General features: G+C 34.5%; 1 protein-coding gene across 6 annotated transcripts in view; it reads left to right on the top strand.

Annotated features, from left to right (window-relative positions):
* Window positions 1-26,805, top strand: part of ATP8B4 (ATPase phospholipid transporting 8B4 (putative)) — a 318,510-nt gene that overhangs the window by 39,913 nt on the left and 251,792 nt on the right. For all 6 annotated transcript variants that reach the window (XM_074294471.1, XM_074294469.1, XM_074294470.1 and 3 more), the window contains one exon: window positions 25,725-25,783. In XM_074294471.1, the coding sequence (XP_074150572.1) occupies window positions 25,725-25,783 (59 nt within the window). The remainder of the gene's footprint in view (window positions 1-25,724; window positions 25,784-26,805) is intronic.

Below are 26,805 nucleotides of genomic sequence, written 5' to 3'. Positions count from 1 at the left end.
TGTGTTACTATAATCTCAACAGAGAATTAGCCTAGATATATAGATTTGGTAATCATTTTCATAGAGATTGGAGATTTTTCTAGCTAATGAAATAATTTCTCTTGAGTCAATAGCTTCTACATGAAGTCATGTAGAAAAAAATTTATATCCAAGAAACTAACTTATGAATTCTCAGCTTTCTGATACAGCATTTTGATAACCATATCTTCCAGTTTTGTCCTGTCTATGAAAAGCAGATAACTTTTCATATTCCCTCTTATATGGGATTTTCAATTTAATTTAGTAAAAATTCAGATACCATTAAGTACCTACTCTGTGCAGAGGTACTCTTTCAGGTACTGGGGAAGTCATGTAGCTTAGTTCCTGCCTAATGATAATTACTTCTGTTAAAGGAGTCTGACACTCACACAAATAACTAAAATGTAAAACAATGCATGATAAAGGCACTGGAGAGATAGAGGCCAAGTATTGTTATGCCACAATTCTCTTTTATTGTCCTGACTCAGTTTCCCTAATTATCCTGACTCAGTCCTGCCTCAGTTTCTCTGCTTCTCAGTTCTGCAAAACCTCCCCTCCCTCTTTATCAGAACACTTGAAAAGGATAAAAGATCTTATGTTTTGGAATACCAGAATGTCTCTCCCCATTAAATGCCTCTCCCCATGTCTGGGGTGCCTCCCCCGATAATGTCATATCATCTCCAGTGGCTCATCCCACCTTGTCAGAGTCCCGTTCCTGCTCTCAGCACCCTGCCTTTCCCCTGCCTTTCTCTACCTCTGTATCTGAGTCACATGTATTTATGTCATTGAGATCTCACATTGTTGGCTGGATTCTTGGAGACAATAGTTTCATTCAATCCTGGAATCAAATTGGGTCCATTGGTCCCAGTAAATCTCTCCATTTAATAAATTATTAAATACTCTCTAATCTCTATCTTGCTCAGTTTCTCTGGCATTACAGTATTATGTGAACTTTTTGGATGAGAGAATACAAAAGGTCATTAGTGACTTGTAGGATTCTTTCTGACCAATAATGGTTGGTTGTCTTCCCTTAGGTAATGAGAATTTTCCTTACAGTGAACATTTAAGAAGCCTTAAATTTTCTTCTAATTTTTGTAGTATTTTATTATTATTGTATATTGTATAATATGTATATATTGTAGTATTGTTAAAATGGAAATTACAAATACCACAAATACAAATTACAGATACCACTGAAGTGGTTCACCATTTCTTTTTCCAGCTTATTTTACAGATGAGGAAACTAAGGTAAATAGTGTTAAATGTCTTATCCAGGGTCATATAATTAGTATCTGAAGTCATATTTGAAACTAGGAGGAAGAGTTTTCCTGACTCCTGGTCTAGCACTCCATTCACTGTGCCACTTACCTATATAGATGTATATATCTATATGTAAACATATGTACTTGTCTATATAGACATGTATTTGTTTTAATGAAATATGTGTATATTTGAACATATATACATATTTTATGGAAATACACATATAGATATGTATTTATAGAATGGGTTTGAGTCTAACACATTGTATAAAAGATGAGATTTTATTAGATATGTGTAAATATTGAAAGGAAAAAATATAAATAGAAAGATTAGAATTGACGGAGTTCATTAGGGGACTTTATGTAGTAGCACTTAAACTTTGAAAAAAATTTGGAAACTACAATAGAGACGTTTGAGAAAACATTCTGATTGGGGGCATGCAGTTCACAAAGGCACGGAATAGATAGAAATGATAGAAAGTAAAGATAGAAATAACACCAATTGGGTGTAAAGGACAATAGAGACTTTGAGTCTGAGAATACTTCAGAAAAAAGGCATTTAGACAATAACTAGTTAAGTAAGGTCACTTATCAGTGTGACTTGGAAAACTAGTTTGAATTTGTTGGGAGGGACTTTTAGTTGTCCTTTCCTTTCTTTTTGGAAAACTGCAAATCCAATATGATGTTTCTTCATATTTCAGTCCTCTGATTAGTCTCAAGCTTTCTGCTAAACCTCCTCTGTGTGTTAGACTAAATCCTTGAATTTCAGTTGAGTTTTTTTTACCATCATTATCAAGCCAGACATGTATTAGAAGCCAATAATAAAGAATATTAGCTTTTTCTTTATATAATATTTGTGAAATGCTGGCCATACAACTTGGGAGGAGAATGAGAGAGTAACATTTTTATAAATCTGTGCAAGGGTGTTGACCTGTGAGGAAGGAATAAGTAGGTCTTCCAATAAGTAATTTTCCCAAATATCTGGATTTAATGAGAAAATTGGCTCAGCCAAGAAGACTACAGACCAAAAACTCTTTAATTTACATTGGAATTCTCTAGCTTCTTTTTCTAAGTCTTTAGGGAAAACTGGAGGGGAGGGGAGAAAAACTGTGGATTTGTTTGTAAGGGATATTTTAGCCTCTCTTCCCTTCTGTTTGCTACTTAAATGTTGATGAGTCCCAACAGCTGGAAGGTCACCATTAAGTTTCAATAGGAAGCCCTCATTTGGTACACATATTTTCCAATTGTATCAGAATGTGGTCTTGGAGTCTTCTCAGGAAATCTTGGAAGTCTTTAAGCTCTTTTATTTTAAGCTCTCCTCATTAATTGTTCTCTCCTCCTGCCTTTAATGAATTACCCTGGATCCCAACTTTACATGACCTACGGTGAAAGACCAGGGAAATTAGAGAAGTAAAGAACCCACAAGTTATTGATTTGGTTTAAAAGGATTTTGCTGAGTTTTCAAAAAAGAAAAGTGCTTGGCATTTGAGAATTTATGCAGCTTTTAGGCTAAAATTAACCTTTCAGGAAATATCAATCTGTACCAAATCAGAATCTTACAGTTGAAGTTAGATGGAAACTTTACATGTCACTGGATATAACTATAGGGATTTGATAGAGAGGAGGCCATCCAGAAATTTATGTATATTCTTTGAAGCTTATAACTGTTGTATTTTTTATTCTGGCTGACCCACCTAAATACTCTAGATTTAATTTGTTGTTGTTGTTTTTGAAAGCCAGTTAGGGTTAAGGAATTTTCCCAGGCTTACATAGCTAGTAGTATTAAGTGTCTGAGGCCAGATTTGGTCCTCCTGACTATAGGGCTGATGCTCTATCCACTATGCCATCTAATTATCCTTTTAATTGGAAAATATAGGTCTGATAATCAGTGCCATAGATTTATCGTAACCAAGAGATGACTAATAATGATGAACTCAGTCCCTGGAGGGAAATTTTTTTCTTTTTATCTTCAGATCCTTAAATATTGCTTGGCATATGGTAGGAGCTTAATATATAGATATGGAATGATCAAGTGCCTAAAATAAATGTATAAAGAAAAGGTGTAGAGGGTCACAGTGGGTAAGGTATAAGACCCTTCAGTCCAGAGAGAACCTGCTGACAATGTCTGGTTTGGCTCTCCTTTTCCCCTGAGGGCTCTTGGCCTTCCTGAGAAGTCAGGGGGCGGTGACAACTTGGATTGAGATTGAAGCATTTGCTGCCCAAATGTGGGGTTCTAGGTGAGGTCCTACATACATCAGCTCAACTGACTTAATTGGCTGAGTTCAGTGGAGAAGTTCCCATGACTGGGGAATAGGGTAAGTATAAAAATAGGCAAGTGGTAAGAATCTGCAAGGGATAATATAGTCACATTGGTTTTTCAGCCAAAATGGGGTAGATACTAAGAAAAAAGCCTCTTCCATCCCGAGGGAAGTATGAAACATATGTAATTTGATTAATAAAGGAGCAAGGTTTGTTGGTAACTCAGCGGCAGCTCACTGGACTCTTAAATATATTAGAGTGCACCTGCCCTTGGCTCTCTAAGGAAGAGAGATAAGAGCCAGAGATGTGGAAAATAGTGGGAGAGCAACTAATAGAATATTACAAAGCTATGGGTCCTGACTCAATTTCTGAAGAAACATTCCTTATGTACAATATAATACAATTGACTTTAAAGAATTCCACAAGTTTTAAAACAAGGAAAGATTTTAATGTTCATGGCCAGGCAAGGATGTGTGAGGAGAAAAAGCCTGAGGGGGATAGTACTGACAACAGCTGGAAGGCATGGCCAAGTTAAGTACCCTAAGTACGCAGCTGAAAAGCAAGCCTAAAGAATAAGGTGCTTCTCACCTTCACAACTTGGTTTCATTTCCTCCTACACCAGGAGCAAGCACCCTTAGGGTATTCCCTATCTCCTGACTCCCCTCCCTCAATTTCACCTTTGTGGGGGAGGAGGAGGAGGAGTGGGAGGGGCAGTGACACCATCAGCACCACCCATGCAGCAGCTTTGCCCACGCCCTATGACATATTTACAAAAGGCACTAACAAAGGAGGAATGACAGGATACATCTGATTTGAGAATAGAATTATACCCTATGATTGAAGAGTTTGACTCTTCAGATAAAGAAAGGCAAAGATACACTCTTTTTAATATGGAAACTATCAAAGATCTGAAAAAGGGTTGTACTCTTTATGGATCTACATCATCTTATGTAAAGATGCTGTTAGAGAATTTGATTTATGAAATTTTAATGCCTAATGACTGGAGATCTATAGCAAGGACATGTTTAGAACCTGGACAAAACTTGTGGCTTTTTGAGTATAGTGAACTCTGTGGAATACAAGCCCAATGAAATAGGCAAACTGGAGTTAATATACTGGTCACCTTTGACCAAGTAGCAGAGATAGTCCTTATTCAGACACCTTAACAAAGATTAATTACTCTTTGGCAGTGTATGAGCAAATTGCTTCTGCTGCTATCAAAGGTTGGGGCTTTCTCCCAGGAAGACAAGATAGAGGGGAAGCCTTCACAAAAATAGTGCAAGGTTCAAATGAACCCTTTGCTAATTTCGTGGGACACCTGCAGACAGTTGCCATAAGAACCATTGGTGAAAATGAGGCAACAGAAATTATGGTAAGACAACTTGCTAGAGAAAATGCTAATAAGGATTGTAGAAGAGTTATATTAGGACTAAAAAAAAGGAAGCTCCTTTAGATAAGGTCATAATATGCTGTGCTACAGTGGGCACAAATACCTATTATGCCTAGAATATGATGCAGGCTTTTCAAGCTCTGAACATGGGAAGACAGGATCCCTTTTGGCAAAGGACTTCCAGAGAGACTCATCAGTGTTTTCAATATGTAAAGTAGGGCAAATAAAAACTCAATGTTGGCAAAGAGACAGAGTGAGAAAACAAAGCGGGAGAACAAGACCCAAAACTCCATGTCCAAAATGCAACAAGGGCTTCCACTGGGTGTCAGAATGTAGATTGACTGGGGTTAAACGGGAAGCTGGGATCGGCTCCAGGTCCCTAGGCAAAAAAATACTTGGGACATGATGGCAGCTGCTGTTATACCTAGAAAGTCTTTAAAAGTTCAGTACTCAGACATGATCTAACACCTAAGGAGCAACCTGATAGGATAAGCTGAAATCTGTCCCTGTCCAACCTATGGATCCCTTGCCTCCACATAAAATAGATTTAACCATTTCACTTCCTGAAAGTGCTTACAAAACAGTATCCATCCATACACTGATTTAGGAAATTGGGGAGTATGTAGCTAATATCCCAGTCACTAATATAGGTTGACAATATGTGACCTATCACCTAGGAGAAGTAGTAGCATCAGGCTTACTGATACACACTCCTGAAATGCAATTTAGTGATATTTATCCAGATTTTGACTCCCAATAACAGAATCCAGGATCAAGACACCCCTCCAAAAATAAAAGAGAAGGGGAGTCACAGGTAACCCTAGAGAACATATAAATTTAACTTTATGTATTACATTTTTTTTTTTTGATTTTTGATGGAGATGCACTGGCTCCAGCAGATAGATTTCATAATCTGCTGGAAGGGTAGTGTCCAGTGCAAGCAGCTCCACTATCTTTAGATAATCTCCAGGTGATATGGAAAGATCCAGAAAGTGGTGAATGGAAGGAACCAGATAGTTTAACTGCTTGGGGGTGAGAGTTTCCCTGTGTCTACAGATGGAGAAGGAATCAGATGGTTGTCCATTGGAGAGAGACTGAAAGGGAGAGGACTCTCGGGGGAAAGGAGAGGACCTGGGAGGCATCAGTGGTTCCATTGCTGACTGTGCCCATCACTAAAAGAGCCTGGCAGTTAATCCTTTGTGTACTCATGAACATCAAAAATAATTCTCAATAAGACTGATGCAGGACTTAAAAGCCTGCGGGAATCAATGGATTCCCTGACACATGAAGTGATGGACAATAGATTGCTTTTGGACTATTTCTTGGTTGCTGAAGGAGGTATATGTGTGGTTGTGAACTGATAGTTATTTTTTATACATTTCTTCTGGGATTCATGGAAATCTTTATGATATTTTGTTAATTCATATTGTTTATGTTACTACTTGCTTGTATGATATTGCAACTTGTGTTGTGATCACACACACACACACATACACACACACACACACACTTGTGTGTGATTCCTCCCATGATAATGGATTTAACCACTGGTATATGCCTGTTTTAATTAAAACAAAAGAAAAGGTGAGATGTAGGGGTCACAGTCAGTGGGGAAACTCTGGGTAAGGTATAAGACCCTTCAGTCTGTAGGGAACCTGCTAACAATGTCTGGTTCAGCTCCTCATCTCCCTTAAGGGTTCTCAGCCTTCCTGAGAAGTCAGGGGGCAGTGACAACCTGTGTTGAGCTTGAAGCAGAGTGATACTAGGTGTCAAATACAATACATACAATAGCAACTTGTTTATGTGGTCCTACATGCACAGTGTTGTTTTTGTTACATTACAAAAGGGAAAGTCCTTAAAATAAATGGGCTCCATTTTCCCCACCATCCTCAAGTGTCCCGCCTCATCACTTCTCCACTGGGAAGGTATATTTTAACCACCCTGGTGTGGGGGCTCTAGAAAGCAATGATATGTTTTATCACTCCCAACTTGGGGGTCTCTAGAAAGTGGAACACAACAAAAAGGTGCTCTTGTTTGTAAAGTCCTGTCGTCTCTCAATTGTAATCCTTCTCTGGGAAGAGATATCTTTTCTGTATAATCTTTTCCTCTGACCATTCTCCAACTGATAAATGGTCAAAGGATATGAACAGACAATTCTCAGATGATGAAATTGAAACTATATCCACTCATATGAAAGTGTTCCAAATCACTATTGATCAGAGAAATGCAAATTAAGACAACTCTGAGATATCACTACACATCTGTCAGATTGGCTAAGATGACAGGAACAAATAATGATGAATATTGGAGGGGATGTGGGAAAACTGGGACACTAATACATTGTTGGTGGAGTTGTGAAAGAACCGGCCATTTTGGAGAGCAATCTGGAACTATGCCCAAAAAGTTATCAAACTGTGCACACCCTTTGATCCAGCAGTGCTACTACTGGGCTTATATCCCAAAGAAATACTAAAGAGGGGAAAGGGACCTGTATGTGCCAAAATGTTTGTGACATCTCTTTTTGTAGTAGCTAGAAACTGGAAGATGAATGGATGTCCATCAATTGGAGAATGGTTGGGTAAATTGTGGTATATGAAGGCTATGGAATATTATTACTCTGTAAGAAATGACCAGCAGGATGAATTCAGAAAGGCTTGGAGAGACTTGAATGAACTGATGCTGAGTGAAATGAGAAGAACCAGAAGATCACTATACACTTCAACAACAATACTGTATGAGGATGTATTCTGATGGAAGTGGATATCTTCAACATAAAGAAGAGCCAACTCACTTCCAGTTGATCAGTGATGGACAGAAATAACTACACCCAGAGAAGGAACACTGGGAAGTGAATGTAAATTGTTAGCACTACTGTCTATCTACCCAGGTTACTTATACCTTCGAAATCCAATACTTAACGTGCAACAAGAAAATTGGATTTACACAGATATATTATATCTAGATTATACTGTAACACATATAAAATGTATAAGATTGCCTGTCATCTAGGGGAGGGAGTAGAGAGGGGGAGAGGAAAATCTAGAAAAATGAATACAAGGGATAATATTATAAAAAATTACTCATGCATATATACTGTCAAAAAATGTATAATTATAAAATTAATAAAATAAAAAAAAATATTTTCCTCTGTGAGCAGGTTTCTTGGGAGGCTTCTGCAGCCTCCGGCCAGAGCGAAGGTAGAATCTTGAATCCTCTTCTTCCTGAATCCTGGCTCTGAATCTCCTCCAACTCTTGTCCTTCCCCAATCCAGACTCTCTCTTCCAGACTGCCGTCTAAACTCAATCTCCCAGTCTAGACTGACTTCAGACTCAATGTTTTGAAGAGAATGGGCTTGTGAGAACTCAGGGGCTTGTGGGAAATACTTCAACCAATGAACTTGATCCTTTTAAAGGTGTAAATTCCTTTAAATATGTAAACTCCTTTTCAGAAGTCTAAGGGTGTAAACTCCTTTTAAAGGTTGGAACTAAAGGTGTGAATTCTAGCTAGAGAATTGTTTAGACAACCTGAGTTATCATCTTGTAATCCTAACACTTGTTTTCAAAGATTTGCTTAATCTTGTGGTGAAGAAGAAATCTGTGCAAATGATACTGTAGTCAAGAAGCATTTGCTGATGTCTACTGTGAAGATTTAAATATAAGGGTAATTTCTCAGGGGCAGCTAGGTGGCTCAATGGACTCTTAAATTGAAATCTGGATTCAGATACTTATTAGCTGTGTGATCCTGGGCAAATCACTTAACCCTTTTTTGCTTTGGTTTCCTCATCTGTAAAATGAGCAGGAGAAGGAAATGGCAAATCACTCCAGTACCTTTGTCAAAAAACCCCAGATGGAGTTATGAAAAGTCACACACTAGTGAACAACAAGAATATATCAGGAGACCCTCCTGATGAATTGGATAAATTTCCCAATCAACTTGATAATATTATATAGGCCATGAAGCTTTTGTTCAGAGGCTCTGAAGGCTTCTCTGTGGAGGTATGTTCACATTGGTACTCAGAGAATACAGCCATTAAAAAAATTATAAGTATTTTATTTTTCCAAATACACATAAAGATAGTTGTTAAAATACATTTTTAAAAACTTTATATTCTAATTTTTCTCCCTCTCTCTTTTCCACTCTGCACAAGACAACAAGCAATCTAATATAGGTTGAATATGTACCATCTTTGAAAACATAATTCCATATTTGTCCTGTTGTGCAAGAAAAATCAGATCAAAAAGGAAAAAACCATGAGAAAGAAAAAGCAAGCAAGCAAGCAAGCAAACAAACAAACAAACAAAAAACCCCAAAAGGCACAAATACTGTGCTTTGATACACATTCAGTCTCTATAATAATCTCTCTGGATGTGGTTGGAATTTTCTATCCCAAGTCTATTGGAATTGTCTTGAATCACCTTGTTGCTGAGAAGAGTCAAGTTCATCACAACTGATCAGAACATAATCTTATTGTTACTGTGTACAGTGTTCTCATGGTTCTGTTCATTTCATTTAGAATCAGTTTATGTAAGTCTTTCCAGGATTTTTTGAAATCATTTCTTTATAGAACAATAATGTTCCATTACATTCTATAAAAATATAAGTCATTCCTCAATTGATAAATGGCCAAGGATATAAACAGATAATTTTTAGATGGAGAAATTAAAGCCATTTGTACTCATATTAAAAAATGTTCTAAATCACTATTGATTAGAGAAATGCAAATTAAAACAACTGTTAAAACAACTCTAAGGTACCTCCTGACACCTTTCAGATTGATTAAGATGACAGGAAAAAATAATGACAAATGTAGGGGAGCATGTTTGAAAACTGGGACACTAATGCATTGTTGGTCGAGTTGTGAAATGATCCAACCATCCTAGAGAGCAAATGGAACTCTACTTAGAGGGTTATAAAACAGCATCTCCTTTGGTTCAGCAGTCTTATTACTGGATCTATATCTCAAAGAGATCAAAAAAGGGAAAAAGACCCACATGTGCAAAAATGTTTTCAGCAGCTCTTTCTGTAGTGGCAAGAACCTGGAAAATCAGTGAATGCCTATCAGTTGGAGAATGGCTGAATGAGTCATGGTATGTGAATGTAATGTAAAGCTGCTAATTGAGCAGGCCACAAAGTAAGTAAGTTTACCTTTGGGGTTGGGAAAAGGGGAGGGAATATAAATTGTATAAATTGTATAACTGTGTAACTATATAATTGTATAACTGTAACTGGAACAGAACTCAACAAGGAAGATATGCTTAAGACTCTATAGAAAAGAGGAACTCACCAAAATATCAAAGGATTAGTCTGATAGCAACCCTAAATTCAGTTTTCATCTGGGTGAAGCTGATGGTCTATCTGAGTGCTAGATGTATTTTCTGGATTTGTTCATGTAAATCTGTTCATATCGCATCTTCTTTATGCAAAAAGTGAGGTAAAATAAAGGCTATTCCATTCAAAATCTAGAACCATATTATCTATGTTTTGGGAAAGTTAGATATGAACTAAATGTAAGTTCTGTTTAGAGATTTTTTCTTAGAATAATACCAGATGAGAAGAATGAGCCAAAGATATATTGTAAACGTGTGTGTGTGTGTGTGTGTGTGTGTGTGTGTGTGTGTGTGTGTGTGTTGGGTGGGGAGGAGGTGAGGAAAGTTAGCCCAAACCTAGTATATGTAAACAAAATTAGTAAATTCTGGAAAGCCCTAAACTACTTCTAAGACAGCTTCACATATTTTTTGGCGAAAGAACAACTTTATTTTATTTTTTTTTCATATCTAATAGTTTTTATTTACCAGATATTTGCATGGGTAATTTGCATGGCAATTTACAATTGCCAAACCCCTTGTTCCAATTTTTCCCCTCCTTCCCCCCCCAGATGGCAGGTTGGCCAACACATGTTAAATATGTTAGAGTATAAATTAAATACAATATACGTATACATGACCAAACAGTTGTTTTGCTGAACAAAAAGAATCGGACTTTGAAATAGTGTACATTTAGCCTGTGAAGGAAATCCAAAATGCAGGCGGACAAAATTAGAGGGATTGGGAATTCTATGTAGTGGTTCATTGTCATCTCCCAGAGTTCTTTCGCTGGGTGTAGCTGGTTCAGTTCATTACTGCTCTATTGGAACTGATTTGGTTCATCTCATTGTTGAAGAGGGCCACATCCATCAGAATTGATCATCATACAGTATTGTTGTGGAAGTATATAATGATCTCCTGGTCCTGCTCATTTCACTCAGCACCAGTTCATGTAAGTCTCTCCAGGCCCTTCTGAAATCATCCTGTTGGTCATTTCTTACAGAACAATAATATTGCATATTATTCATATGCCACAATTTATTCAGCCATTCTCCAATTGATGGGCATCCACATACTTTCCAGTTTCTGGCCACTACAAAAAGGGCTGCCACAAACATTCTTGCACATACAGGTCCCTTTCCCTTCTTTAAGATCTCTTTGGGATACAAACCCAGTAGTAACACTGCTGGGTCAAAGGGTATGCACAGTTTGTTAACTTTTTGAGCTTAGTTCCAAATTGCTCTCCAGAATGGCTGGATGTATTCACAATTCCACCAACAATGTATCAGTGTCCCTGTAGAAAGAACAACTTTAGGCTGTATTTGGGTTTAAAATCAACTTTGATTTGGGGTTAATGGTTATATACATGTTCGGATTCGATGCCATCATTTTGTTACCTTTCTTTTAGCAATCTCATGGTATATTATCAGCAAGTGGTCAGGACAAAATGAAGAGTTATTTATATAACATTCTGGTGAAAAGTTTTTTGAGAAGATTTCAACTTCTAGTTAACTAGAAATTTAAAAAATTTCTCTGAATTTCAGTGCCACATTTGGTTACCATTCTGTTGTTATTATTTTGTCCTTTGTTCTTGAAGAGGACTAAGACATCAGGGAAATGATACCATAATGCACAAATGAGTTGGATTTAAGATCACCTGTCTCACTTTTCCTTCCAGAGCCATTTGGGTCCAGTAGTCAGAATAGAACAGAACAATGGGAGATGACCCTGAATGCAGTGAGAGAGATTATAGAGTCTCTAAATCAAAGGCTGTGCTTACAAAAAAGTATATAATGAGTTCAATTTCTGAGGATCAAGTTGTATAGTTCTACCAACAATGTAATGAATGTAATTTTCCCATAATTCTTTGAACGTTTACTTATTTTTTGTTATTTTAGTGGATGTGAGGTGATATTTTATGATTGTCCTGATTCACATTTCTCCAGTTATTAGGCATTTGTGTTTGCTTTTAGAGGTGATCAACAGTTTGAATAGAAGCTTTTCAAAGATGGAAATATATTTCTGTTAAATATTGTTCTATTAGTGGTGGAGTCTATTTCTCTTATTAGATACAACTAATAAGATACAACTGCATTCTTACAGATGCCTTCATCTGATGACTTCTCTGCAAATATTTTCTCCAACTGGTTTTTTAAAAAAAATTTATACAAAATCCTTTTATTGTTGTTTATTGAAACCCATTGATTTTATTTTCCATGTTTCTTTTCCAATTTGCTTGACAGTAAAAATCCTCTCTCTTCATTGTTGAAATTATTCTCTTGTTTTCTAGTTTTTCTTAATTTCAGAGTATTTAAATCATTAAGATAGTTGTAATTAATCCAGCATAATAAATTATTCACATTACAGGTATTCAGTGCATTATATTGAAGAAACACAATATTTTCCCTCAAATATATTTTTAACCCACTGAGTACTGGATTTTTTGCAAAACATATTTAGCTCTGCACTAGTTCCAAATACATTATTTGAGTCAGGATTAAGTGAAGAGGCACCACACTACCAGAACTAAGTGTCTTAAGTGTTGTGAACTAGTTCCTAGATTAGTTTCCTTTATAGAAAAGTACATCATGACGTAAAATATATTTTACAATTACTTTTGTATTTGAAAATATTTTCTTTATTAATTTTATATCAGTACTCATTAATACAATTGGACTACTTTTCTTTCTTAGACTTATCTTTGTTCAATTTAAAGATCAAAATATTGTGGCTTTGGAACAAAATGGGTAGCCTAGGATCTTTATCTTTTGAAATAGTTTATATAGGAGGAGTTGCTGGTTCTTTAGAACTTTGGTAGAATTTGCTTGTGAAATCTATCTGTTATAGTGTCTTTTTTCAGGGTAGCTCTTTTATGCCTAATTTTTCCTTTCACTATTAGTCTATTTAATTACTTATTTATTGTTAAACTGTAGTATTTTGTTTTTCTTTGTAGATAATTACCAATTTTTCTTGATTCCCAATTTTATTAGTCAAGAGAACTGTATATAATAATCTTTTATAAATATCTTGTTTTTTTTTTTTTTTTGACCCATGCTATGATTTATTTCATCTTATTTCTAATTTTGGAAATTTGATTTTTTTCCTTTTTTTTAAAAATAGATTTCTATAGTTTTTGTCAATTTCTTTAGTCTTTAAAAAGAGTACTTGAATTTATAATTTAATTTTTTTCTTATTTCTAGTAGCGCTGACCTGCTTTGATCTTGGTCATTTCTCTTTTTTTTCTGTAAGTGTTTTGCTTTGTTGTATATTTTCAAAGTACAGCTGTATTTCATAATTTTCTCTCTCTTTAAAATATGGAGACTGCTTTGGTTACATTCTTTATATCTTGATAAATAGTATTTATATCGTCATCATTTTTGATGTAATGTGCTGTTGTTTTTATAATTTCTTTTCATCTAGTATTTGAGCAAAACTTTTGTTCCTTGTTTTATTCGCTATTAATATTGCATCATTATTCACTTCAAACTTAATTGAATAATGATCTATAAACATGTACTATAAAAACTATAAGTCTCATCTCAGAAACATATGGGCTATGCAGCCTTAGACAAATCACATAACTTCTCTTGTGAACTTATTCATATAATTTGTTCAGTGCTAGTTTATTTTTGCTATTAGAAAAATCCTGTTATGACTGAATATTTTTTAACATATGGATCTCATCTTCTTGGCAGTAACCTTTTTTTGGAACATATACCAGAAATGAGATCACTGGGGCAATGGGTATGAATGATTTATTAGATTTATTTACAAATTTTCCAAGTGATTTATAAAAATTATTGAACCAATGTACAGTTTCACTGATAGTTAATTATCATGGCATATATCCAACATTGAATGTTTTTCCACTTTTACTATTTGCTAGGTGGCCCAATGGAGAGAGTTCTGGTCTTGGAGTTAGGAAGACTTAGTTCAAATCTGACCTCAGATATTTACTGGCTAGAGGACCTTGGAAAAGTCACTTAATCTATGTTGACTTTGGTTTCCTCATCTAATAAAATGAGAGTAATAATAGTTCCCAGCTTCCAAGGTTGTTGTTAGGATCATAGGAGATAATAGTTATAAAGCACTTAACACAGTGTCTGTGACACAAAGGAAATACTATATAAATGTTAGCTATTGTTATTATAATTATCATTAATTTAATGGATTGATGGTAGACAGTTTTCATGCTCATTTCTCTGATTATTAATGATTTTTGAAAGGTGTTCTTTTCCCTGCAGTTTTCCTTTTTTTTTTTTGGAATATTGTTTGTTCCTGTCCTTTGGCCAATTTTTTTTTCAGGAGAAAGTTTCTTAATCTCATAATTTATGTTAATTTCCTATGAATTTTAGATGTTGAATTTTTATCAGAAATGTTTAACAAAAATATTTTTATATAATCTTTATCCTTTTTTCTTAATCTAATTGATTTAGTCATGGAAAGCTGTAAATGTTTTACAGAAAAATTCTGTTACTTTGCCCATTTGGAAATTCCCTCTTTAAATTTTTTTTTTATTTTAACTTTTTATTGACAAAACATATTCCTGGGTAATTTTTTATAACATTATCCCTTGCACTCACATCTGTTCCGACTTTTCCCTTCCCTCCCTCCACCCCCTCCCCTAGATGGCAAGCAGTCTTATATATGTTAATTATGTTATAGTATATCCTAGATACAATATATATGTGCAGAACTGAACAGTTCTCTTGTTACACAGGGAGAATTGGATTCAGAAGGTAAAAATAACCTGGGAAGAAAAACAAAAATGCAAACAGTTTACACTCATTTCCTAGTGTTCCTTTTCTGGGTGTAGCTGATTCTGTCCATCATTGATCAATTGGAACTCTATCAGAATACATCCTTATACAGTATCATTGTTGAATTGTATAATGATCTCTTGGTTCTGCTCATTTCACTTAGCATCAGTTCATGTAAGTTTCTCCAAACCTTTCTGCATTCATGATGCTGGTCATTTCTTACAGAACAATAATATTCCATAACATTCATATACAACTTACCCAACCATTCTCCAGTTGATGGGCATCCATGCAGTTTCTAGTTTCTAGCCATTACAAAAAGGGCTGCCACAAACATTTTGGCACATATAGGTCCCTTTCCCTTCTTTAGTATTTCTTTGGGATATAAGCCCAGTAGTAGCACTGCTGTATCAAATGTATGTAGTTTGGTAACTTTTGGGGCATAATTCCAGATTGCTCTCCAGAATGATTGGATTTGTTCACAACTCCACCAGCAATGCATCAATGTCCCAGTTTTCCCACATCCCCTCCAACATTCATCAGTTTTTTTTTCCTGTCATCTTAGCCAATCTGAAAGATGTGTAGTGGTATCTCAGAGTTGTCTTAATTTGCATTTCTTTGATCAGTAGTGATTTGTAACACTCTTTCATATGAGTGGAAATAGTTTCAATTTCATCTACTGAAAATTGTTTATATCCTTTGACCATTTATCAATTGGAGAATGGCTTGATTTCTTATAAATTAGAGTCAATTCTTTATATATTTCAGAAATGAGGCCTTTATCAGAACCTTTAACTGTAAAAATGTTTTCCCAATTTGTTGCTTCTCTTCTAATTTTATTTGCATTAGTTTTCTTTGTACAAAGGCTTTTTAATTTGATGTAATCAAAATTTTCTATTTTGTGATCAATAATACTCTCTAGTTCTCCTTTGGTCACAAATTCTTTCTTTTTCCACAAGTCTGAGAGGTAAACTATCCTATGTTCTTCTAATCTATTTATGATCTCATTCTTTATGCCTAATCATGGATCCATTTTGATCTTATCTTGGTATGTGGTGTTAAGTGTGAGTCCATGCCTAATTTCTGCCATACTAATTTTCAGTTTTCCCAGCAGTTTTTGTCAAATAATGAATTCTTATCCCCAAAGTTAGGATATTTGGGTCTGTCAAACACTAGATTGCTATAGTTATTGATTATTATGTCTTGTGAACCTAACCTATTCCACTGATCAACTAATCTATTTCTTAGCCAATACCAAATGATTTTGGTGACTGCTGCTTTATAATATAGTTTTAGATCAGGTATAGCTAGGCCACCTTCATTTAATTTTTTTTTTCATTAATGGAAATTCCCTCTTAAGATGCATGTCACAAGCTATTCATGGCTGCCCATCCTGTGTCCAACACTTGTCTGGGTCCAGCTCCTATCCAGATTCAATGAAGAGGTTCACTCAATAGATTGAACACTTTCCTTGCTTTGATAACATGAGGGGACTAGAGAAGTATACCAATTAGTCATTTGGCATCCCTTGACTCTTATCTTATGACCAACCTAACACTTCCTCTATATTTTCTTAATGACACTTCTTATCCATTGATAATTTGTAATAGCCTGCTCACATCTACCACATACCTCTCCATTGTCCTCTATGTAATACTCAGTTTTAATTCTTTCAAAATTATTGTATTTCAAGTCACACTGCCATAAAGCATCACCAGTTTAGTGTTGGCATTAAAACAGTTGACTGGTGATTTTTGCTTTGTTTTATTTCTTTCTTTATTAGAGGAAATTTGGGGGTTATTACAGTATCTTTGCAGTTTTCTAAGGGTAAGTCCAACATTCTCTTCTTCATTATATAGGCCCTCCATTTATGCAGAGTAGCCTAGTTTTATACACATTTTATACATTAGGAAAAACTTTACAGGTTTTCCATCCACATGTATGGCATAATCTGGGGAATAATAATAATAATAATAATATTGATAATAATAATAATAATGTTAATGATAAATATTTTTATTTAAATTTAATTTTTTTATAACCAGAATTATCTATTTCGTCTTTTGTAATGTGTTCTGTGTTCCAGTAGGTGAAAAATTTATTTCCTATACATAGTTATAAAGGATAGAAGTCTCTATTTTCCTATTTAAATTTTTAAATTATATTTAGCAACTCATTTATCCATTTAGAATTTATGATATATTGCAAAAGAATTGTCTTAACTTATTGTTTATGAAACTGTTATCCAGTTTTCTTAGTGGCTTTTATTAACTAAAGAGTCTCTTCCCTTACATTGTCTGGTTTTGTGTTTACTTAACACTGACTACTTTTAACATTGACTTCTCTATTTTTTATGCAGTTTTTAAAATTGGAAAACTTGAATTCCATTCCCTACTTTTTTATATAGCTTTTTATTTATAAGATATATGTATGGGTAATTTTTCAGCATTGACTCTTGCAAAATCTTCAGTTCTAACTTTTTCCTTTCTTTTCCCACCCTCTCCCCTAGATGGCAGGTAGACCAATACATGTTAAATATGTTAAAGTATATGTAAAATACAATCTATGTATACATATTTATATAGTTATCTTTCTGCACAAGAAAAATCAGATTTAGAAATAAAATAAGAATAATCTGAGAAGAAAAACAAAAATACAAATGGACAAAAACATAAGGAGTGGAAATGTTATGTTGTGGTCCAAACTCATTTCCCACAGTTCTTTCGTTGGGTGTAGCTGATTCTCTTCATTATTGAACAATTGGAACTAATTTGGATCATCTCATTGTTGAAGAGGGTCATGTCCATCAGAATTGATCAGCATAGTATTGTTGTTGAAATGTATAATGATCTCCTGGTTCTGCTCATTTCACTCAGCATCAGTTCATGTAAGTTTCTGTAGGCCTTTCTAAAAATCATCCTGCTAGTTGTTTCTTCCAGAACTACAATATTCAATAACATTCCTATACCACAACTTATTCAGCCATTCTCTAACTGATGGGGCCTCCATTCAATTTCCAGTTTTCAGCCACTATGATAATAGCTTATGCAGTCAGTTTTGAAAAAAATGTTGCTTAGAAGTAAGATTTGATGGATTCCCATGGTTTTTCCAATTAAACCATTATACAATCTAAAATTGGAGGTAATATTGGCGCTTCTTTGCCAATGCGGATTTATTCAATTATTTTTTAAAAATCTTATTTTTAGCATTTCTAGTGTTATGTCATGTAATCTATCCACATCTGGTGTAGTTGTGGGTTTGTAGTGGGCTTTTATTTTTGTTGTTGTTGTTGATTTTTTTTTTTGTTGCCTTGATCATTTCTATTATTTTTATTTTCATTTTTCTTGCATGTACATTTTTGGTGTTTTATATATATATATATATATATATTTGGGAGTAGAGTGAGGAATTGATTCCCTTTAGATATCTCACTCTGCAATTTTGATTAAAAATTCAAATTATTTTGTTTTGCTTTTCCCTATGAAGTGTCATGATCCAAGAAGTAGAGAACAAACATAGAATGCCCCAAAAGTAAGAGGATAGTAAGAAAGCATGAAGTATTCTTCCTTTATGTGAGTTCAAATCAGCAGGCCTTGGAAGGACAAAGATATTGAAGGAACTCAGATAATACTCTTTTAAGGCTTGGTGAGTCTTAAAAATGTTGGAGAAGAAAGGTTCTTTTCATTTTTAAAAAGGGGGAAGAAAAGGGATTCTTCAAATATACGTAGGTCTGCTTTTTATTTGAGGCACCTAGGTGGCACAGTGGATAGAGTTTCAGGCCTTGAGTCAGAATCATCTTCTTGAGTTTGAATCTAGCCTCAGATAGTAATGTACCCTGGCTAAGACACTTAACTATGTTTGCCTCAATTTCCTGTAAAATGAATTGGAGAAGGAAATAGCAAATCACTCCAGTGTCTCTTTGTCAGGAAAACCTCAAATGGAATCACGAAGATTCACCTGACTGAACAACAACTTTTTATTTGATAAAATTATCAAATGGTATAAACCCTTTGATCCAGCAGTGTTACTACTGGGCTTATATCCCAAAGAGATCTTAAAGAAGGGAAAGAGACCTGTATGTGCAAGAATGTTTGTGGCAGCCTTATTTGTAGTGGCTAGAAACTGGAAAATGAATGGATGCCCATCAACTGGAGAATGTCTGATTAAGTTATGGTATGTGAATGTTATGGAATATTATTGTTCTGTAAGAAATGACCAACAGGAGGAATACAGAAAGGCCTGGAGAGACTTACATGAACCGATGCTGAGTGAAATGAGCAGAACCAGGAGATCATTGTACACGGTAACAACAAAACTATACGATGATCAATTCTGACAGATGTGGCTCTCTTCAACATTGAGATGATTCATACCAGTTCCCACTGTTCAGTAATGAAGAGAGTCCCAGAGAGGGAACTATGGGAAATGAATGTGGACCACAATATAGCATTTTCACCCTTTCTGTTATTGTTTGCTTGCATTTTTGTTTTCCTTCTCAGATTTTTTTTCTTTCTTTCTAGATCTGATTTTTCTTGTACAGCAAGGTAACAGTATAAATATGTATACTTATATTGGATTTAACATATACTTTAACATATTTAACATGTATTGGACTACCTGGCATTTAGGGGAAAGAGTAGGGGTAAGGAGGAGAAAAGATTTTGCAAGGGTCAGTGTTGAAAAATTACCCATGCATATGTTTTGTAAATACAAAGATATGATATTAATAATAATAAAAAACTTTTTATTTGATTCTGGCCAACAGTGACATTATTAAAGAGATGGTTTGTAAATTCTTAGAAATACTAGGTCATTAAGAACAAATCATGCAAGACTAACTTTATTTCTTTTTTTTTTTTTTTAAAGAGTTGCTAAACTGGTATATTTAGGGGACACCTTCGAAAATATATACTTTACAATAGCTGTAAACTTGACAAAGTATTTTATCCCTTGTGGGCAAGATGAAGATATTGAGCTGGATAATTATAAAGTTAGCAGATTTGAAACTGGTTGAGTGACTGGATCCAATGCCTATGGATTAATGAAAACATCAGTATAGATTTAAAGGAAGAATTTAGGTAGAATGCCATAGGACACTTATCCTTGACCTTATTCAGGTTAACATTTTTTTCTCCTTTGGCTTATATAAAACCAATTAGAGCATACTCATGACATTTTCAGGTTACATTAAAAAAGAAAATAATAATAATACCTAATATTTATGTTGTGCTTTAAGATCTGCTAAGCTATGGTTCTTGTCTCATTTTATCCTCATAAAATCCTGGATAATAGCTGCCATTATTGTCTGTATTTTATAGGTGAAATTATGGAGGCACATAAAGATTAAGTTATCTGAAGTTACACCATTAGATTTTGGGGTAGGATTTGAATTTATACTTTCCTGACTTCAAGTCCCACTACTCTATCTATCTAGCTATGCATAGTGACTATTTGTAGTTAGCAGATTAAGGGATGGAATTGAGTTTCAAAGGGATCTTAACAGACTCAATCAGGCTCCCATGTGGATCTTCAATTTTAGATTTTCAGAATGTAGAAGACAAACAACATATATCATAAGAAAAATTTGCCTTGTCCAGAGTGTAGGATTACCTGGGTAGCCCAAGATGGTCAGGATTAACATCTTTTAACACTCAAGAGGATGAAGTTATCTATTTATTTATTTTGTAAATGAACTATTGTAATGTAAAGCAGGGACAGAGTCAATAAATATTAAGTGCGTACCATGTGCCAGGCACTGTGCTAAAACCTGGGGATACAAAGTAAGGCTTAATTTGATTCCATAAACACACAATTCTAGGAATCTTTAGATATATTAATCATAAATAGTCTACTCAAGAATAAAAACAGGGACTGGTAGAGTTAATGTAGTTTTCAGGAACTACATTTACGGATTCATCTGTCATTAGCTATTTCTTTCTATTACTTCTATTTTCCTCCTATTAATATTTCTATTACTATTGGTGTTAAGTAACTTGTCTGGGATCACAGAGCTAATAAGTGTCTGAGGTTAGATTTAAACTCAGATTCTCCTGACTTCAGAGCTGGTGCTCTATCCATAGCACTACCAAGCTGCCCCCCCATCATTAGCTCTATCTGGCTATACATGTTTACTACTGTTCTCCCTCTGTGCTTAGTACTAGTCTCTTTTCTTTTCTCTCTCTCTCCTTTCTGTTTCCAGCATTTCCCTGTTTCATGCTGAAATAGAAGGACCTTTCTGATTTGGAGTCAGTGGAACTACATTTTAATCTTAGCTTTGCCATTTAATAATTATTACAGGTTCATCATCTGTAATATGATTTTTGTATTAGGTAACTTTCAAGGTCCCATCCTACTCTAATTCTATGATCTTCCTTCTGGGAAAAAGGTCTGATCTAATTAGAAAGTATCATTTTTATTAAAATGATCACAAAATATACTTGAATATGTTTTCATTTACAGACTTTTGTTTAAAGTGTAAGGACATATGCTATCACTTACCTGTTTGTTTTATCTCTACATGTAGAATATCAAGATTTGTAGGTTTCTGTCTTGATAACTTGGTGAAATTTAGAGGCGTCATTTATTTTGTGCTTCTCAGACTTTTGTTGGTCATGATAAATTTACATGTTTCTCATTTAGCAGTGTGGCTTTAAAGCTAAGATCTGAGGTTAAGTGCTGCTTTTGCCACATATTAATTGTGTGATCCAGGAAAAGTCACATAATTTATCATAGGCCTAGGCCATTCTCTAAAACCAGAAAAGGTCCTGACCTGTGTGAGTAGAGGGAAGTTTTCTTATCCAGGAACTTATCCAGTCCCCATCCCCAAACTAAAAATTAAAATTTTCAGTTGACCATTCAAAAATGGGATTGCATTGATTTATAAATGTGTTTTGGCCCATTTTCGGATGAGTCAGATTGGACCTAAGGAAATATTCTGTCCAAATGCAAATGATTATCATAGTCTCATAGAATATTTGAACGGTTAGCATCTTGATATTGATCCAACTTTATTGTTTTATAGATAGGCTAGGGGAAAATAAGTCTTGTCTAAGATCACATAGTCACTGAACTCACACTAGAAGCTCATGTGGCCTGAACTGAATTAAATCTAATTCTGTGGAGTATTCTTTAATATTCTTTTGCCTATGATGTCCTTCCATTGCTTATAATCAGTATGTTGAGCCCATTGTGAGATGCACAATTTAGTCTTCTATGACAATTAAATATTAATATCTGGTTATTGCCTTTCTGATCATCCATCTATACTTTCCTTTGTACTCAACTATCCATCTTCTTTCACTAAACTTCTCAATTACTAGTCTGAGTGTTACATGATTTCTCCCTTTGTTTTCCTTAAAGTGTTTTCTTTTTCTTCCATATGTGTAAATAGGTGTGCTTGTACATGGGCATCATATTTAAATTTACTTTTGAGTATGTATGTATATATATAAATAAATATATAAGTATATATGTATATGTATGTGTGTGTTATATATATAAAGAGAGAGAGAGAGAGAGAGAGAGAGAGAGAGAGACAGAGACAGAGACAGAGACAGAGACAGAACCAGAGTGAGTTTATGTGTGTGATGAGCGCAAGTGGATGTTTATGTGCAGATATGCACATGAATTACATAAAAATGGGCATAATTTCCTTGCTGTAAGACTCACTAACTTCTAGAACCCAATGGCAATTCTGTTTCCATGTTTGATTTTATGTATAGCTCATATGTGATGTTAATAAAACCAAACAAACTACGGGATTAATAAATCAGTTATAAATTATAGCAAAGTTGTGGTTACAAAATAAATACACATAAATCATCAGCATTTCTATATGTTACCAACAGAGTCCAGCAGTAAAAGATATAATTAGAAATAACATTTAAAAGAACTATACATAATATAAAATATTTAAGAGTCTACCTGCCAAGACAAAGTTAGGAACTATATGAATTCTTTCTATATAAATAAAGTCATATTTAAACAATTGGAAGAATACCAAGTGCTCCTGGATAGGCCAAGCTAATATAATAAAAATGACAATTCTATCTAAATTAATCTACTTATTCAGTACCATACCAATCAAACTGCCAAGAAACTACAGAGCTAGAAAAAATAATAACAAAGTTCATTTTTGAACAAAAGCTCAAGAATTTCAATAGAATTAATGAAAAAAAATGCAAATGAAGGTAGCCCAGCTGAAAAAAAAATCTATATTATAAAGCAGTGGTCATCAAAATTATTTGGTACTGGCTAAGAAATAGAATAGTTGATCAGTGGAATATGTTAGGTTCGCAAGACACAATAGTCAATGACTATAGTAATCTGGTATTTAATAAACGTAATGATTCCAGCTTTTGGGATAAGAACTCACTGTTTGATAAAAATTGCTGGGAAAATTGGAAAATAATGTGGCAGAAATTAAGTATTGATCAACACAATATAGCAAGATAAGGTTGAAATGGATTCATGATTTAGATATAAAGAGTGATACTATAAACAAATAGAAGAACAAAGGATAGTCTACCTCTCAGATCTGTGGAGAAAGAAGGAATTTATCATCAAAAAATAGACTGTGGCATGAAATACAAAATAGATAATTTTGATTATATTAAATTTTTAAAAATTTTGTCTAAGTAAAACCAATACACCTAAGATTAGAAGGAAAACAGAAAATTGGGGAAAAATCTTTGCGTTCAAGGGTTCTTATAAAGGCCTTATTTCCAATATATATAGAGAATTGACTCAAATTTGTAGGAATACAAGCCATTTTTCAATTGATAAATGGTCAAAGTATATGGATAGACCATTTTCAGATGAAATTAAAACCATTTCTAATCATATGAAAAAATGCTCTAAATCACTATTGATCAGAGAAATGCAAATTAAGACAACGTTGAAATACTACTACACATTTCTTAGATTGGCTAAGATGACAGCAAAAGATAATGATTGTTGGAGGGGATATGGGAACACTGAGACACTAATACATTATTGGTGGAATTGTGAACTGATCCAACCATTCTGGAGAGCAGTTTGGAACTATTCCCAAAAGGCTATCAAACTGTATATACCCTTTGTCAGCAATGTCTCTACTGGGTCTGTATCCCAAAGAGATCATAAAAAAGAGAAAAGGACCCACATGTGTAAAAATGTTTGCAGTAGTCCTTTTTATAGCGATAAGAAACTGGAAACTGAGTGGATGCCCATCAGTTGGGGAATGGCTGAGTAAGTTATGGTATATGAATATTATAGAATATTATTGTTCTATAAGAAATGATCAGCGGGATGATTTCAGAGAGGCTTGGAGAGACTTACATGAACTGATGCTAAGTTCAGTGAGCAGAACCACGAGAATATTGTACACAGCAACAAGACTATGTGATGATCAACTCTGATGGACTTGGGCCTTTTCAGCAATGAGGTAATTTAGTGCAATTCCAATAGGCTTATGATGGAGAGAGCCATATGCATTCTGAAATAGGCTGTCAGGACTGAATGTGGATCACTTCATTTTTTTACTTTTTTGTTATTTGTTTGCTTTTTTTTTTCATTTTTTCCCTTTTTGATCTGATTTTTCTTGTGCAACATGATAAATGTGGAAATATGTATAGAAGGATTGCACATGTTTAACATTTATTGGATTAATTGCTGTCTAGGGGAGGAGGTGAGGAAAGGGAGGGAGAAAATTTGGGGCACAGAGTTTTTGCAAGAGTGAATGTTGAAAACTATCTTTGCATATATTTTGAAAACAAAAAGCTATTATTAAAAGAATCACTTATAGTTAGGTCTGTATCTGATAGACACAGAAAGTGGCATTAATTTTCATGCATTCAACTCTAATCTGTTAGAATGTGATCTTCTTGAGGGGAAGGAATGCCTCTTGCCTCATTTTGTGTTTGCAGTTCTTACACAGTGTCTGGCATATAATAAGCACTGAATAAATGTTTATTGGTTATTAACTATGATTCTGAAATTCTGTGATATTCTAGCAATTGGATATGTGATTTTATTTATTTCTGTAGACTCTTGGTGAAGAAACTCTAACCACAAATGTAGGTCTTTCTATGATTTTCTTTGTAATTTAGCATTTTTGAGTTGCCAAGAGCACTGAAAGTTTAACCAATTTGCTCAGAATCATAAAATCAATATGTGTCAAGGATGGGCCTTGAAATCAGGCTTTCTAGCTTCAAGGTCATTTCTATAATGCATTATGACCTTTAATGCTTTCCTTTATTTATCAGGTGGTAGCCACAGCAAGTAAAATTTTTTCAGTCTTCTATGTAGAATTCTTTTAGCAGTTTGTTCACTCTCACTGACTCCCAATACATCACAATCCCCTTCATTCATATTTCTCATAGAGAAATGACTTTTTCCAGATGGAAGTTAGCTTCCTGGAAATTGCCTTTCACAATCACTTTCCTCTTATGAATACTTTGAGGCTGAGAAAAAGGCTGGTGGAACTTAAAAACTGGAGGCATATGATGTTTTGTCTAACTAATCATCAGAAAAAATGAGCAATATTTAATATTTTTTCATTTTAAGACTGCAGCAACATATATTTTGAAATTTAGGCTAAAAAGAACAAACATACTTTTTCCTGTTTTTGAAGAAAATATTCCATTGCAATCTTGAATATAATCTTAGTCCCCTAATAGACATAAGTCCAATGAAGTGTACTTTTTTGCCAGTTGAATTTTATTTCATATCGAATTTTTAAATCTCTCTTTAGAGACAGAAAGAAGAGTAAAAGCCAATGATCGTGAATTCAATGAAAAGTTTCAATATGCGGTAAGTGATATACATATTATACTGTTATACTGTCTTTTATCTTGAGAATGATAGCAATCCTCATTTGCCCAGAACTTTATAAATTTCATTAACATTTTTTCCTTCTTATTATTTGTCTTAATAGAGTAAGATTGGTTTAGGGACAGAATCTATGATTTCTTTGGCATACAAAACTCACAGATGATAAAATTCCTTTTATCAACATGGGTCATCACTTTCGCAATTTATAGTTTTTAGAGTTTCCTAAAGGAGAGAGAGATTAAATGATTTGCCCAGGTTTATACATCTCTAATGTCAGAAGTAGTATTTGAACCTAGGTTTTCTTGGCTATGATGTCAGTCCTTATCCATTAGACTACATTGTCCCCTTTTTCCTCCTCCTCCTCTTCCTCCTCCTCCTCCTTCTTCTCTTCCTCCTCCTCCTTCTCCTCCTGCTTCTCTTCCTCCTCCTCCTCCTCCTCCTGCTTCTCTTCCTCCTCCTCCTCCTGCTTCTCTTCCTCCTCCTCCTTCTTCTCTTCCTCCTCCTTCTCCTACTCTTTTTCCTTCTCCTTGTTTTCTTCTGAGAATTTGAAGGACAATATGATCAATTGAGTCAAATGCCAGAAAGTTATCCCTGAGGATGAGATATAAGAAAAGTTGACTGGGTTTAACTGTTAAGTCATTGGTACTATTCAAGAGAATATTTTAAAGATAGTTTTTGGGGGTAGAGTGGTGGGTAAAAGTCAGGTTTTAAGAGATTACAGAAGGAATGAGTATTAAAGAAATGGATGATTGTTTAGTTTACTCATTCAAAGAGTATGGTAACAAAAAAGGAGAAGAATAGGAGAGAGAATAGGAGCACAGTATCAAGGAAACTAGAACTGCTGTTCATGTGCACACATATACACATATATGTATATAATAGTTTTTCCAATTTGAAAAATCCATGAAGGTTGAAATGAAAGAATTTTTGCCTCTGGCACTCTCTGAATGTCAAAACATTACAATACACACCATAGGCCTGCTTTAATTCCCAATACGAAG

Source organism: Sminthopsis crassicaudata, chromosome 2 (genome assembly GCF_048593235.1).
Source record: "Sminthopsis crassicaudata isolate SCR6 chromosome 2, ASM4859323v1, whole genome shotgun sequence".
Lineage (NCBI taxonomy): Eukaryota > Metazoa > Chordata > Mammalia > Dasyuromorphia > Dasyuridae > Sminthopsis > Sminthopsis crassicaudata.
Note: the sequence above shows the minus strand (reverse complement) of the source record. Positions and strands in the feature narration are given on the sequence as shown.